A 15,303-nucleotide genomic window follows, 5' to 3' on the forward strand; every position below is an offset into this window, starting at 1 on the left:
TGACAAGCACTTTGTCAAAGTGATAACTGAAGTAATTTTCTGAGTCAGTTCTTGACTTAGCTGGCATTACTTTCATAAAGGATGCATTCTGAGTAGCCTTCTGGTTTCATTAAAATTGGTGTAAATGCACTGTACCTCTACCATGGGAATGATGTAATAGAGTGAGAAATCTGATGGATCAGAGACGCTAGATCTTCATCTCCTACTACTGAAGAAAGTAAAGGCAGCCTTAAACCTTGCTTGTATTTCTATAGCCCTGGAGTCATTGCTTCATGCAGGACAACCTCAGGTGTAAATGAAAATGGTTTGGAGAATGCTCTAATCTGTTTTTCTACATTCTGGTAGTGGATGGGGAATAGAGATACCTCAATTATCAAGCAACATTCCCAAAATTAGTGGCCATGAGGGAGATGACCTGTTCTATGAGCAAATTCTGTGTCAGAAAATTTACCTTCTGGGCTGGGATCCCTAGGGGCTACGTCTACTGGGTTTATGGCACAGTATAAAAGATCTGAAATGAGTTATAGGAAAAAAAGCGTCCTGTCATGTTTTAAGTACATTGCTAGAAAACAGATTGTATTCTTTTGCTCTGTTAATGAGTGAAGTATTTCTTAAAATCAAACTCAACTGAGCAGGTGCAAACTCATTTAAACTGCCAAATTGACTGAGACAGATACAATGTGCAAATGCTCATGTGTGCATTCAATACAAGTTAGTCATAAAAAAAGAGTGAGGGAATATAAGTAGTAGAGTATAATAATACTGCAAATAATACTGACTTAGTAATCACAGTTGGCATGAAGATGTATATAGTGAATATAACTTGTGAACCAAAAGGAAGTGAGATCCAGATGGAAAAAGAGAAAATTAAATAAGGTCTTCCTAGTCCCACTTTAATTTATAGTGTAGAACCAAAGTTGGTTTAACAGTTGGTAAATAAGGTTTTGTTGATTTATATTCTGAGTTTACATCAGAAGCTGATTTTTTTTCATGAAGAACCCCATTCCAGAGTGTGTTCCCTGCTGCCCTAGTGGTACAGATGTTGGTAATGATCATGGTCTGGTTAGTGTTCTCCTTGTAGGGTTATTTGGGCTGTTGAATATTGTATTTTTACAGGGGAAAAAAGGAAAACAAGGTGGAAGCATTCATTCTGAAGATAAGTGAATATTTGGGGGCTACATAGTTTCTCTTGAGAGAGATGAAATGTTAAACTCTAACATCTGGGAGCATCTGTCCTTGTAGTCCAGCCTGTGGATTAACTGAGTGCTAAACTGCCATCATATTTTCATGGAGATTTAGAGAACGAACAGAAAGTGCTTAACTGTTTTGACCCAGTCTAATTTTAGAACCGTAGAATATGTAAGCAAATGCTAGCTGTATTTTAAAATATACATAAGCGTATGTCAAAAAAATTTTTTTTTTTTTTTACATAAGGCCCTAATTACATAACAACTGGATTTTTTTAGTTCAAGATAATGTAGTTCAAGAAAAGAAAAAATAGTTAATTTAACAGTTCTATGAAACTTTCAGAATTCTTTATTTATGTAAAAAGGCTAGCATTTAACATTTATAAATTAATTAATTTTAAATATTCAATTAGATGAATTATTGTAGTCTAACCCCATGGTGATTCAGTCTCTCTTTCTACTGGTATGACAAGTATCTAAAATGGGACATCAAGTTTCTGTGAATATCTGTAGCTCAGTGTTCTGCTTTATTTTTCTACTCAGAGTTTTACATTAATTTTTCGATGGTAGAAAATGAGAGAGGATTTTTTTACCTGTTACTTATATTTCATGTTAAGATAGTTCTGGAGTAGTTGCCATTTTTCTTGGGTAGTCACGTTTTGCCCTTTAATAGGAAATTTTAGATGACTTCTAAGTATGTCAAGGACATTAACTTGCTGAAGATGTCTGTTTGTGGCAATGCAGCAAAGATTTTAAAGTCATTAGTCAGGCTAAAGTCTTTCATCCACTGATACTACTAGGAGTAAATCACAATACTCTGTTGAGCATTTTTAGATTCAGTAGAGTATATACCAAACGTGAGAATGGATAAGCAAGCATGTCTTCCTTCTATCAGTGTTTGGCAAAGATTGTTCCTTAGTATTTCCATTCTTGTTCTGAGATACATTTCTACAATGACAGTTTACTATGCTTTAACAAAAAGATCATTCTTAATTATGATGAATGATTTATTCCCTGCTGTACCGTTTAATGGTGAAGTATTGTTTAGGAGATTTGACAATTTAATGCTTATTCATATCTGTATTTTCAGTATTGAAATGAGTAATAGCATGGAAAGCATCCACTCTGTTAGTCTGTAATTTCTAAATTCAGGAAAGTTGTGGGGTTTTGTATGAATATTAAAGCCCAGTAATTTATGTTATCTCTTGTTTTTAAGGAAGATACATAAGATCACTGAATTCAATGCCTATATGACTACTCTTTTTTTTTGTGTGCAATGTCCACTTCTGTAAGAGTTAGCTATCTTTTATGTAGGGTAACTGAGTGCTAGTAACAACTGAGAGAATTGTAGAAGAGTGGAATAAGATGTGAATTTGAGCTGCTGGAAAGCAGACATATCCGTGTTGCATCAACACTACAAGGTTTTTAAATTGATGTGGTAGAATCACCAAATTTTATTTTTTGGATGATCATTCTCATAAATGCCCATTTTCAGAAATACTATCATGAATGCATAATCATATCTCGATGCCCTTCTAACAGTTCATCTGTGTGATGACAAGGTTAACTTATTAAGGGCTTATTAAGGGCTTATTAAGGGACATGTGTGCCTAGCATTTACATACCTGTCTCATACTGGAATCCAGAAATTTGTATTAGGTGCCTAAACTCCTTTTGTTGCATGCTGGAAGAGTTCAGGGTATGAGAAAGATGCCCAACACAATGAGTTAAGCCAGCTATTGGTTTTTGATTGTGGTTTTTATGTGTATAAAAAAATCGTGACAATCATTTTCTAACATGTGATGGTAGCTAATAAGAACATCTAGTAAACTCATCTAAACCAATTCCCTCTTGTTATACATATTCTTCCTCTTAATGGATGAATTTGATCCACTTATCAGTTGTGTCTGTGTATTTGTTAAGTATTATTTCTGGTTTGAACTTTTTGCTGTTGCACAGTGCAAGTATAATCAAGTTGTTTATATAACCTGTATCTATTGAGTAACATCTCCAGCATGTTCCAACAGCAATGAGATTTTCCATGTTGAAAGAAAGCAGACACTTTAAAAATTACTGTCTATTTATTTTATTATTGCGTTTCACATAGTACTCTAATTTGTTAATTTATTATTTTTTTTCTAGAACAGATGACCTGCAAAGAAAAGCAATCGACTATTTGCAATATTCTAATTGTGGCTAAACACCAAGAAAGACATTGAACTCTTGGGATCTGTTATTTCAACCTGTAAATATATTCAGCTGTGTTTAATTTTTTAGTCTGCCATAGGCTTTCCAGTTTAAGTGCCTGTTTAAATGGTACCAGTTTCAGTCTTTAAAGCCCTTCTACCCAGACTTTCTTAAGATTCTTAAGATTTTTCCACTAATTCCAGAAGAAAAAACAGATGGGAAAGAATAAAGTCCTTTCCCAATAATTTCCTGATCATCTCGTTGTGCAAATACATATTTAGATCCAGAATACCACATAAAAATGAAGCCCATTCTTCAATCCTCTTCCAAAATTTATTTCCATTGAAACTACCTGTTTCAATTCTGGACATAGAGACTCTTTTGACCTCGCTGTTATGAAAGAGCTTGTTGTTTCTCCTTCTACATTAAAAAGCCTTCCTAGAATGTGCATTTAGATGTAAATTGTTTGACTGTGGTAGTTCATTCAAATACAGGCCTATTTAAGGAGTTTTAAAATCTGCTTTATTGGAACCCTGTGGCTTTTACAGCACATTAGACCTAAATTAAGGAACAGGGAACCTTCTCTCCCTTTATTTCGAACTGTCCTTTCCAGCCCATGTGGCATGACACTGTCTTTAGAATTATTTATATATATCTCTCTCATTATTTTGGCACATATTTTAATGTGACAGATTTCTGTCCTCTACCACTACGCAAGTTGTCAGAGTAATCCTGGATGGAGCAGGCAGAGATTTTTGATAATCAGAAAAATATAGCATGATTTTTGGTTTCAGGTGTTCAGGTTTGCTGTCATGAAGTAGGGGATACATTTTCATATCCTCTTCTTTGAGAATAAATGGAAGCAATTCCTTATGTAGGAAATGAGATATATTTTTTTGCTTGTCGTCTCAGAAAAATACTCTATTTTTAGCCAAGCCAAAGTGATGATGGATACCAACTAATGAAGCTAAAATTGTTGTCTGGTAGAAGTTTTAGTATATTTTAAGATGACAAGTTATGTCGCGCCTTCCTCAGTCACTTGTGAGCACCTCTGAGACTCAGTTTGTGTCTTTATTTTACCAGCTGTAATGTATAGGGACTTCAGACTAGCTCATAAGAGCAGTGTGGAGGATTTTGGGGTGGGCTAAAATTTTAACTTTGGGGTAGGACAATGGTGGGTCCCAGGGATACTCTGTGATACCCTGTGTCAGGAGAGCAAGCTCAGGGTGTTGTTTGGCATAGAATAAACCAGAATAAAGGTTGTTCTCATATAATCTGGTTGTACATCTAGGGAGAGAAAGCCCTCTATAGCTATAGGCTGGACTGAGCTGGATGGCAGCTTTTACTACCTGCTTAACCGTACCTGTGCAGAAAGGTGTTCAGCACCAGTGGGGCTTGGAAGGAGAAGCTTTGCAGGAGGCTGGAGGGCAACTGGGGGGCTGGGCGGTACCACTGACTCTTCCTGCAACTGCTTCTTGAAAATAGAACTTGTGAAAATCCTGTAATTCACTGATATCAACTACCAGTATAGGTTGTAGTATGAATTATGGGAACCAGCAAATCTCTCTGTGGCTGGTATTTGGTAACGACCTGGTGATCTGAGGGCACATTACTGCCCAATAGCTCTGCAGTGAGGTGTCTTGTGTAGGAGTCACTGGCAGCTGCTGGCACTGCTCCTCCTAATTTGTGTTTTCCCTGAAGACTACTTTGGGGCTGGCACGTGCTCCTCCGTAGCTCGGGGCAAGCGTGGCAGCAGAACTGCAAGCTGAGGGTAGTATATGGATTGCCAATGGGTTTATGATTTCTAATTACTGATTTGACTTATCCCAAATTAATTCAGAACACTAGTAGCTAGAAAAAATATTATATTCTATCAAATGTGTTGATATTAAATAACTGAGGTGAGTAAATGTGACTTTTCATATGTTTTACATGGATGCTTTGAGAGTTCTCTGTAATTTTTATGATTTTAAAAATATAACTTACAGAAATCATCCTCTGTGTATATGTTTGTAAATATACATGTGTTTGCAAGGGAAATCTTCATGCTGTTTATCTTTTTTTTGCAGACAAAACCTGTTGCATTTGCAGTTCGGACAAATGTTGGGTACAGTGCAGCTCATGATGACGATGTTCCAGTCCCAGGCATGGCCATCTCATTTGAGGCTAAAGATTTTCTTCATGTTAAAGAAGTAAGTAAAACTAGAGGAGTAAATTAATCTCTCTTTAAGGGTCTATTTGAGTAATAGTGGTACTCTTTCTTACTGTTAAGATAACACTTCACATTGTCAAAACACTATACAAATGTTGTATAAATAAGGTAAGTGTGTATAAAGAACTGAATGTTCTTCGAAATACTATTCCTTAAAAGCAATGGCACAAATTCCTTACGATCAAATTAATGAAGTTTGGAAAGCAAGTGCTTTTCTTCCCTAGTAAAAATCACTTATTTAGAGCTTTAAAAATCGACATCTGCATATTCAGTGACATAATATTTGTGGGTTTTACCATTCTAGTACTTGTAGTGTTCATTGTGATTCAGCAGCCAAGGGCTGATTCTCTTTTATTTGTGTGACTGTATCTCAGTTAACCCCAAAATCCTCAAGTCTCCTTTTTTCACGGAAGTTACTTCCCTGGTACGGACAGTATTTTGTTAATGATTATGTACTGAAGAACTGATGTGATGTTTCAAGATGATAGGAACTGTCAAAAAAAGGCACTTTGCGTTTGCTACATTGGTTTTCTATTCCTGTAGTTTGGCTTCAAAAATTTTCAATTTTTACAGTTTCAAACACTTAAAGTTGTTTTCTTTCTCTGCTCCTTGCAAGACAATCCGAAGCAAATAACTTGGTAACTTTCCCACACAGGCCCTCCTTAGCAGCCTGCTGCTCCCTTCGAAATGACTCCCTCATTTTACGAGATTTCCCAGCCTCTGGTCATATTCCATTGTGATTTGTCACAAAATGGTCCATCTGGAAATGGAAATTTGTAGCAGAAGAACTAGAAAGTTAGCTTAAAGATGAGAACAACTTAGCCATGCATTTGAAATTATGTCTTTGCCCCATTTTAGATAATTGAAAAATGCCTCAGTAGTTATGATTGATGATGCACAATGATTCTGCTGCTGCAGGTGCTTTGCAAAAGCAAGAAATATTCCTAGTATGCAGGTAGAAATACAGGTGGATAGAGACTAAGGAAACAAAAGAAATGGACTTTTAGTGCCTTGATACTGATGACTAATGATAATAATTTTCCATATATATATATCAAACACACAAAAAAGGGATAATTTGGATTGAGACTGTATATAGTGAAGGAAATATGTTTTCTGTCTGATGATAGTGCAAAAGAACTGCTCTGCTCTATCTTGTGACAAAAGTAGAGATGAGCAGGCACAGGGTTCTGGCAAAAGAAAATAATCAGCATTCTCTCCGGTGAGTCTGGAAGCACTGGAAAATACAACTCAGTTTGGTTAGATTACATGATTTTGTGTAGTCATCTATTCCATCTGAATTTCGAACAAAATGGTAATCTCAGACTTCACATCAAGTGTTTCTCCTGTTTCCATATGAACCAGAAACACAGTGTTAGCAGATTTTCTGTTATAATTTATGGTTTTTTCCTCACAGCACAACTTAGACTCAGATGTAAATATGCATGGAAGAAAACGAGGAAGAAAAAGTTTCTTGAACGTTTCTGTATCTCCAGAAATACCTTGAAAGAAAGCTTAGCTCAGCTGAGTTGTTATATTGTCTATGGCTGCATGTAGCACCGAGGAATGGAAAAATAGATTAAAATGTTATTGCAGCTTCAAGTGTAATAGAACAGGCACTCTGCGCTAATTGCCTTTAAAAATACCTTGTTTCTTCTCTAAGTGGTTAAGGAAGGTTGACTGTCTAGCGGTGCTAGGCCAGAGCTGAGTTGTGGAAGGGTGCTGCACCTGGGCTGGGTGCACTGCTGGGATGGAGAGGTGGGAGGGACCCGCATGGAGTCAGACTTGGACTTGGACTCTCTGGTCCTGCGTTTAGCAGTGGCTGTTGTATCTGGTCGGGTCAAACCTCTCCAAGAGGGTGCCCTGACCAGCGGCCATGTCCTTCCCCTTCATCTTCTGTGGCCATGCCCTGTTCACTCTCCAAGGCTCTATATCCCACCAGATATTGATCCTTCAGTAATTTTGGTGCTCCCTATAGTTAATGCTTGGGGAACTGAAATGTCCAAACTTTAATTATTTATGCAGATGAAAAGTAAAAAAACATATTTGACTATAAGATGCAGTGTTGCTTTTATATTGTTTACCTAACTGGTTGCTAGAAATAAAGAAATCTGAGTTGATCTCCAGTAACTTTTGCCTGCATAGTAATGCCGTATTGGATCAATATTGTCCTCGTCTTGTCTGCAAGGAGTGTTCTCCTAATTTGTGCTGCTGAGAGGGCTCAAACAAGAAAAACCTCAGTTCAAAGTGTACATAGGCGACAGTGAAAAGTACTGTAGTGAATAAGTATGAGGGAAATTTATTTTCATTATTAGTTTACATTCATTAAAACTCCTTACATATAAAGATGAAGGATTCCTTCCTACAGGAGGAAGCATGCGCTTCATCATAGTCACTCCTGAATCTTTTGAGGCTTTAATGCATGGCTGTAATTCTGCTTTGCATTTAATTCATATTTATGTTTCCCTTGGCACTCCAAGCACAGGTGAATTACAGAGAATCACTCATCGCAGACAGCACCTTGAGAGTTGGACACCTCACTACCAAGATTTCCACTAGTGGGTTTTAAAATTAGAAAGCATTATGTGTAGTATTAATTACTTATAAAAGGATCTTATCAACCTTTTCATATACTGACACAGCATTTAGCTTTGAGACTTTGCAGAAGTGAATTTCACATGCTTGTATTTTTATATTAAGAAAAAATTCCTATGGATTTAGCATTTCTATCAATTATAATAAAATTAATGTTGTTGCATAGTAGTCTGTTGTACTCTAGGACAGCATTAAAAAGTAGTGGCTGTTCAGATTTTGATTTAATGGTGTTTGTTAATTATCTATCTCTTCCTTTTACCAAGTTAATGATACTACTTCTGCAGACTTCAAGTATACCGTAGAGCAGATCTATATAATGGCAACCTCCATTGGCTCGATTGCCATAGTCTTGCTCCACCTATGTTATCCTACAACATATTTTAAATGCACATGCCTACCTTTAGTTAGCATTTGGCAAGTAAAATTATGATTTTAATAATATGTTTCCATCTAATACAGATTTGAGAAACCGCTATTCCAGATTACCTCCCTAGTAAATGATGATATTCTTGCTCATAAAGGCATCTCATTGGATCAGTGATATAGATCCCGTAATATTTTATGAACTTAAAAGTGCATTTATTTTAATCTTTATCTTTTGTTAACTAAATATCTTAAAGTTGGTTTCAAGCATCGCAACATTTCTATAGTAGCCAAAATGAAAAATAATACTGCAATTTAGGTTGTGTATCATTGATCCAGTAACGTTGTATTCTCAGTGAAATTAATTCCTTTTTATGGGAGCCCACACATTTTACATGTTTTACTCCTAACTGTAACATTTGTTAAAACTACTTATTAAATAGTTAAGCACGCACTATTATATCTATATTCATAGCTTCAGACTCAAGAAGGCAACTTCTTTTCCCATTCAGCTGTTATCTTACAGTTTCATAAACAATCCAAATTATCCAAAAATTATTATTTTGGTGGTAGATATTCCCATGGAACTCCTAGAGTATTGCATGTGGGGCCATGCATAACAGTGACCTATTGTCATCCAAAAATGGTGAATAAATAATAAATGCAAAAGCAAATAGTTCTGCTCTACAGACCTCTGCAAAACAAACAAAATCCCCTGCATGTGTATGAATAAATATTATTAGATTAGTCATTATCTCATATTTCATATAGATGAAATTCAGTTAATTGGACTATGTTGTGCATTTGTATAATTGTAAGGTTTTTCAGTTATCCAAAGATATCCATTCCTCGTGGATCTATCATAGTATGTTTAAGATGTAGATCGCATGAGCACATATAAGCAGTGGAATGTAGTCATATTTCAGAAGATTTTAGTGAATTCAGAGAAGTGAGGGAGTTTGAGAAGTAGTGGGTTTTTTAAAAAAATAAAGAACTGAATATAATGGAATAAGAAAAATAGATTATTACAGAGCTATAAAAATTATTTCAGTGGGTAGTAGCAGATCAGAAGAAATCTCTGATGTCCACCAAGGAGAAACATCAAAGGAGAACAAAAGCAACCATCATATATGAGAGGAAAAGACTGTGAAGCAGAAAAAGATAAAGATGGTGAAATGGGTGGAAATAACAGCCAAGGAGAATCATAAAGTCTATGAAGAAAGGTTTCTGCTTAAGTACTGTAGCATTTTAATAATTTGCAAGGTATAATTATTTTAATGTATTTCTGAATATTACTACAATTTTTCATTGCCATAATAACATAGTTTAGTGATTAAATGCAGGGAAGAATTACATAAAATGGCTTAGCTGCAAATTAAAAATAATAACAAAATTATCCCAAATACAGTAATTTCTTAGTACATGACTTTTTTTTCTTTCTTTTTTTTTTTTAATCTCTAGAAATTTAATAATGACTGGTGGATAGGACGGTTGGTAAAAGAAGGCTGTGAAATAGGATTCATACCAAGCCCAGTCAAACTAGAAAACATGAGGCTGCAGCATGAACAAAAGGCAAAACAAGGAAAATTCTACTCCAGGTAATAACAAATCATTAAAAATAGTAGCATTGACTGTGACACAACTTGGAAGTTAATACTGTATGTGCTATAGTTCTGTTTAATTATTGTAATTGGCAACTACAAACATTTTGAATCAATGAAAGAAGTAATATTTATTTATATAATTAATATCATTGCAATCTGAGAAAGCAGATATTTAGATTGGTGGTCTGTGGTGGCCTACAATGGCTATTATTTCATTCTATTTTCATAAAATATTTGCAAATATACATTGCAGTTAGTACATTTACTATGTGCAAGCACAGTTTTTAACTTAAAAATAGATCTCCCTAAATTCTTTAGCATTTGTTACTTGTTTTCGTGTTCTTGCAATTTCTAAACACTTTTAAATTGATTTTAGAAATTACAGAAAATGTTAAGATTAATTTATTTGTAAGCTGAAGCCAGTGCCTGTTAGTTAGCTCTTAGGGAAAAAATTTTTTTGGTCTTATCAAATTCATTGCCTACAAATACAGCTTTTAAGAATACTGCATGTTATGATGGAAGTTTCGTGTCCAGTCCTTTGTTGTCTCTGCAGCCGTCATTACATAAAAATAAAGATTCAGTATCTAAATGTATTGAACAATACTGCAAGATGGTAATAATGTCATCTTTACTGTAGAATTCTTAATAAAGTAGTTTTCCAGTAAGCATTTAACACACGTGGAAGCAAATGCCCCTTGCTTCCCTTTGGGTATATAGGAAGCAAATATTTCCCATATGTCTGAGTGGGGTGGACCTGAAATTGAGAAGACAGCTAGGAAACATTTGGGCAGCCAGAAAGGCTTTCCTACTTCAATAGAAAGGGCGGCAGTGTTTGAAGAGCCTGTCTACACTAGGAGGAGACCAGGATGCTGCAGTGTTCAGCCACATTCACCAGCTGTGAAATGCCTTTCCTGTGAGTGTGCTGACCTCAGCAGGAGGACATCAGGTTCCTTACTCCTCTCATGACACTTCTGATAAAGCCAAATCTGACCCAATGATTCGATCCCTTTCCAAATTGTAAAGGCTTCCATTCTCTGAAAATTCTCACTGGAGGTAACACTGTCCTACACCACAAATGCATTTATTTAGTACTTATCAGTATTTTAAGATGGAGAAAATGGAAACTAGTACTATCATATGAATTATTTGAGGAGTGAAATAGCCTTTCTTAAATTCTTTTCAGTGCTTTTCTTGTTATGGTTACTGAAATAAAATCACTAAAATATTGTTTCTTTTTCACACCTTGGGTAAGTTTTCACAAAGCAGAACTTGACAAAACCCTAGACTGCTTTATCTTCATTTGAGAGACTTTTTTTTCCCTAAGTGCTACCTTATATTGAGATAGCAAAAGAATTTGTACTTTAATTAAATTGAAAATATGTTAGGCAAGCACATTATCATTTTCTTTAGGGAGCTATCAATAACTCTTCTCTTAAGGGAAACAGATATGCTCACTGGCTTAAGTATTAGTAATGAGTAGTAATATTAATAATTAGGTATCGGTAGCCATATTAATAATTGGATTGCATCAAGATCGTGAGGTAGTGAGAGCATGTGCAGCAGAATGAAGTTACACAGCAGAACAAGGAGCATGATTGATGTTTGCAGTTCCTCAGTCCTCAAAATGTACACACATTTTGTGTAAGATGTATATTTTATACCACTTCCAGAAATACTGTTTGTCTCTCGGCTAGCAGCTCATTTAGAAGGCAGGTAATAAATAAACTAGAATAAATACTGAGAAAGCTATGAAACTTCAAAGTAATTTGTTGTTTTACTCCAGTAAATCAGGAGGGAACTCTTCATCCAGTTTGGGTGACATCGTTCCTAGTTCCAGAAAATCGACGCCTCCATCATCTGGTGAGTAGATCATGAACCCTTCAGTTTACAGACTCGTGCAGCTAATCTGTTAAAATTTGTACACATTTAGTTCTATTTTTCTTATTCCCTGTATTTCATTTGTATAAGGTTGAGTGGTTGCGTTGCCCTATAAGGCTGGTTTGTGTAGGTTTGAAGTAATCGAGTTAATGCCAGCAAGTTTAGGCAATGATAAGACTGTTAACAATGCACAAAGTTCCCTTCTTTGCTTTTACCATGGTACTTTATAGCAAAGACATAATAAAATGATGAGACTGCATTGCAGTAGGATAGTTAGAGGTTTGGTCTGCTCTGAGCAGTCGTGCTGAACAAGGAATACCTTGTGGTACAGGAGAAAAAGCAGCAACAAGAACAAAAATTCCCAAGAGTTTTCTGCAGTAGCATCAAGAATGGCTTTATTTTATAATAACAGGAACTTTCAGTTTCACAATTCTTATAATGAGAGTGTGCTTCACATCATTCTAGCACACTGGATATTTTTTGCCTTTTGTGACAAATTTTTCACAAATATTGTTTTGTATTTAGAGCATCAACAGACAGATTTAACTTTAATTATGTGGGATTCAAGAGGTATAAAGTAGATAGGTGGCAACTTGGTGGAGGAAACTGATATTAGCTCCTTGAAAAAAGCATAGCAGATTACAAAAAAAAAAAAATTAAAAAAAAAAATGTACTAAATTCAACTCCTGTGTAGCTGGATGTTTTATCTTCTCCTGAGAGAGAAAATGTACATTTTGAACATCCGAAATCAGAAAATATTAATGAATGTTGCTAGTGCCTTGTCAACGAGACAAAGATGTGTCTTTTCCAGTCATATTAGTTTATATGGAGCCTGCTCTGCAAACAGGCATCTTAAAATGATCATGAAGATTTTAAAGTATTTACATGGACATTAAGAGACAGAGGAATTCAATCAAGTTATGATAGTAGCTTCATTTGATGTAATTAATTGAACAATATATCTGTCTTGTGAAACCATGAATTTGTTTGTAACAACTAACTTCATTACAGTTGCAGTTTATCAAAATTCCATTGAAGTTCCTTACCTCTCTTTTTTTTAATATATTTTCAGTTTATTAATATGTGTCCATCACAAGTCTGTAGAACACACCTTAGTCTTTTATTTTGTGATGGCTTTAAACTGTCCCATTTATTGTTAAGATCCACTTTTTCAACAACTGCTTTTTGGCAGTAAAAGTGTCCATGGACCTATGTTGTAATTGTATAGTTAGAGCATCTGAAATGCTATAATAATCTTTTGTATCCTAAAAAGACTTGGAGATCAGTACATACGAAGTTTCCAGAATGTTGCACAGAATTTAGAGATAAGAGAACAGATAGCAACTTAGGTTACCAACTGACTGATTGCTAGCCGTCCTGTAATTTTCATTGCACTGAATTGTTTCTTCAGACAGTGGTTTTCAGAAGCATGGATTTCTGGTGAAAGAAGGAAATCTGGTAACGTTTATTCAGTTACATTGAAGATTTGGAAGAATATTTATGAATAGTGCACATTAGCTTATTCTGTGACCTTAAGATTTTGGGTCAGCATTGTTGGGTTTTTTTGCTTATCTTCAGACATCCCAAGAAGGGTGAAAGAGGTGTAGTTTGTGACTAACACAAGAACTCAAGTGCCTTTGAAGTACAGTTCAGTTTATTATTCCCAGGCCTCCTCTTTTTGAAAGCATAATAAATAACAAATACATAAATTATTTAATGGGTTGAAGAGATTTTAACTGAATTTTTTGACTTTGAGTCAGGGATTTTTTTTTCAATATAAACAAGTGCCACAAAAACAAAAAAAAACCAAACAAGATGAAGAACCAGTGAAAAACAAATGAAAAGGAGGCTTATAGCCATTTAAGTAATCAATTTTATATTGATATAACAGGATGAGGACAATGGTGAAAATGACTTTGAGAAAAAACCCAATGAACTAAAGATAATTAACAGTAAAAGACCTATCAGAGAAGATGTTACGTAGTATGAAGACTGAGAATGAAAAAAGGTGATATTGATATCTAGCTGATCAAATGCTGCATTTCTTTTTTACAGGAAAAAATTTAACAACCCTGATTTTTCTTTACTGATGATTTTAGTTGAACGTAGAACTAAAGGAGTTTTAATATGCCTTATTATGAATGATTTATAGCATCTATGCTGACCTGTATTCAAGAGAAGATAATACGTTCTTTTTACACTTATGAAGGGGATGAAGGAACAGTGTTGCTAGAAGAAAATGTGACTTCATTTCTGTGGCTGGTTTTAGGGAGCAGGAGTGTAGAAACAGGGTGCAGATCTACTTCCAGGCTTTCCTGGCAAGGGCAGGTTCAAAGGCACATTTCTCTAACTCAGGGATTGTCAGGCATCGTGGCATTAGATCTGTGGATAATTCAAATGGGAAAATATGCTTTACTCAAACAGCAGAGATCACTGCCCCAAGTGTCTCTTAAATCAGTAGCTGCACGTAGGCTTGACAGAAATACTTATTTGTTGCGTAATTTAATGGCACATGCTGCTGTATTAGTTGATGTCTCACTCAACAGGCAACTGAAAGCAGGTCGCTAAAGTGGCTTTGTAATGGTTTGCAGTGATTAATTATGGGTTTGGATGAAGTCAATGCAAACAATACTGCTTACAGATCTATTTAGAGTTAGATTCACTTTGACATAATGACATGGCAAGATAAGCATGTGTTACCAGAGTGTGTCAAGAGGTGGGTAAGATCTTTACACACAAAGGTGATGTTGTACAGCGTCTTTGTGGATCGCTTTTGTGTATACAGTTGCTTTCTGAAGATGAATTTAGTAAATTACTTAAGATTAGGATTGACCATTGTAAACAAGAATGTTTTGGTGAGTGGTTTTGGTTTGGTTTGGTTGGCTAGTTTTGTTTTTTTTTGTTTCGGATGTAGTTAGCAGGTATCTGTTGGACTCAGCATTCAGAATAACATGGCTTTGCATTTTGAAAATGTATTTATTTCTAGGTCTATGATCATTTTTGCTTAAACTGGTGTTACTTACTTGCTAAAGAGGGTAAATATTTTCCATTTATGGTATAAGCATTGTGTGCTCTGTGGGGTTGAGGTAGAACAGCAGTGGTTTATTGTATCCGCTTCCGTTTTGCCCTGCCTAAGCCCTCGCTCTTTACAACAGGATCCAGGTCTGTGAGACAAGTTGGGATCAATTTCCTCTCTTCTGCTACTCATTTTTTTTTTAGTTTTCACTACTAGTAGGTCTGGTTTTATTGTTTCTAATAAATGTATCTTATGACTACT

General features: G+C 35.4%; 1 protein-coding gene across 3 annotated transcripts in view; it reads left to right on the forward strand.

Annotated features, from left to right (window-relative positions):
* Positions 1–15,303, forward strand: part of CACNB2 (calcium channel, voltage-dependent, beta 2 subunit) — an 87,101-nt gene that overhangs the window by 41,264 nt on the left and 30,534 nt on the right. For all 3 annotated transcript variants that reach the window (XM_009697442.1, XM_009697450.1, XM_009697458.1), the window contains exons 3-5: positions 5,444–5,566; positions 10,006–10,142; positions 11,932–12,008. In XM_009697442.1, coding sequence (XP_009695744.1) covers positions 5,444–5,566; positions 10,006–10,142; positions 11,932–12,008 — 337 coding nt within the window. The remainder of the gene's footprint in view (positions 1–5,443; positions 5,567–10,005; positions 10,143–11,931; positions 12,009–15,303) is intronic.

Source organism: Cariama cristata, unplaced genomic scaffold (genome assembly GCF_000690535.1).
Source record: "Cariama cristata isolate BGI_N322 unplaced genomic scaffold, ASM69053v1 scaffold15120, whole genome shotgun sequence".
In the NCBI taxonomy this organism is placed as follows: Eukaryota; Metazoa; Chordata; class Aves; order Cariamiformes; family Cariamidae; genus Cariama; species Cariama cristata.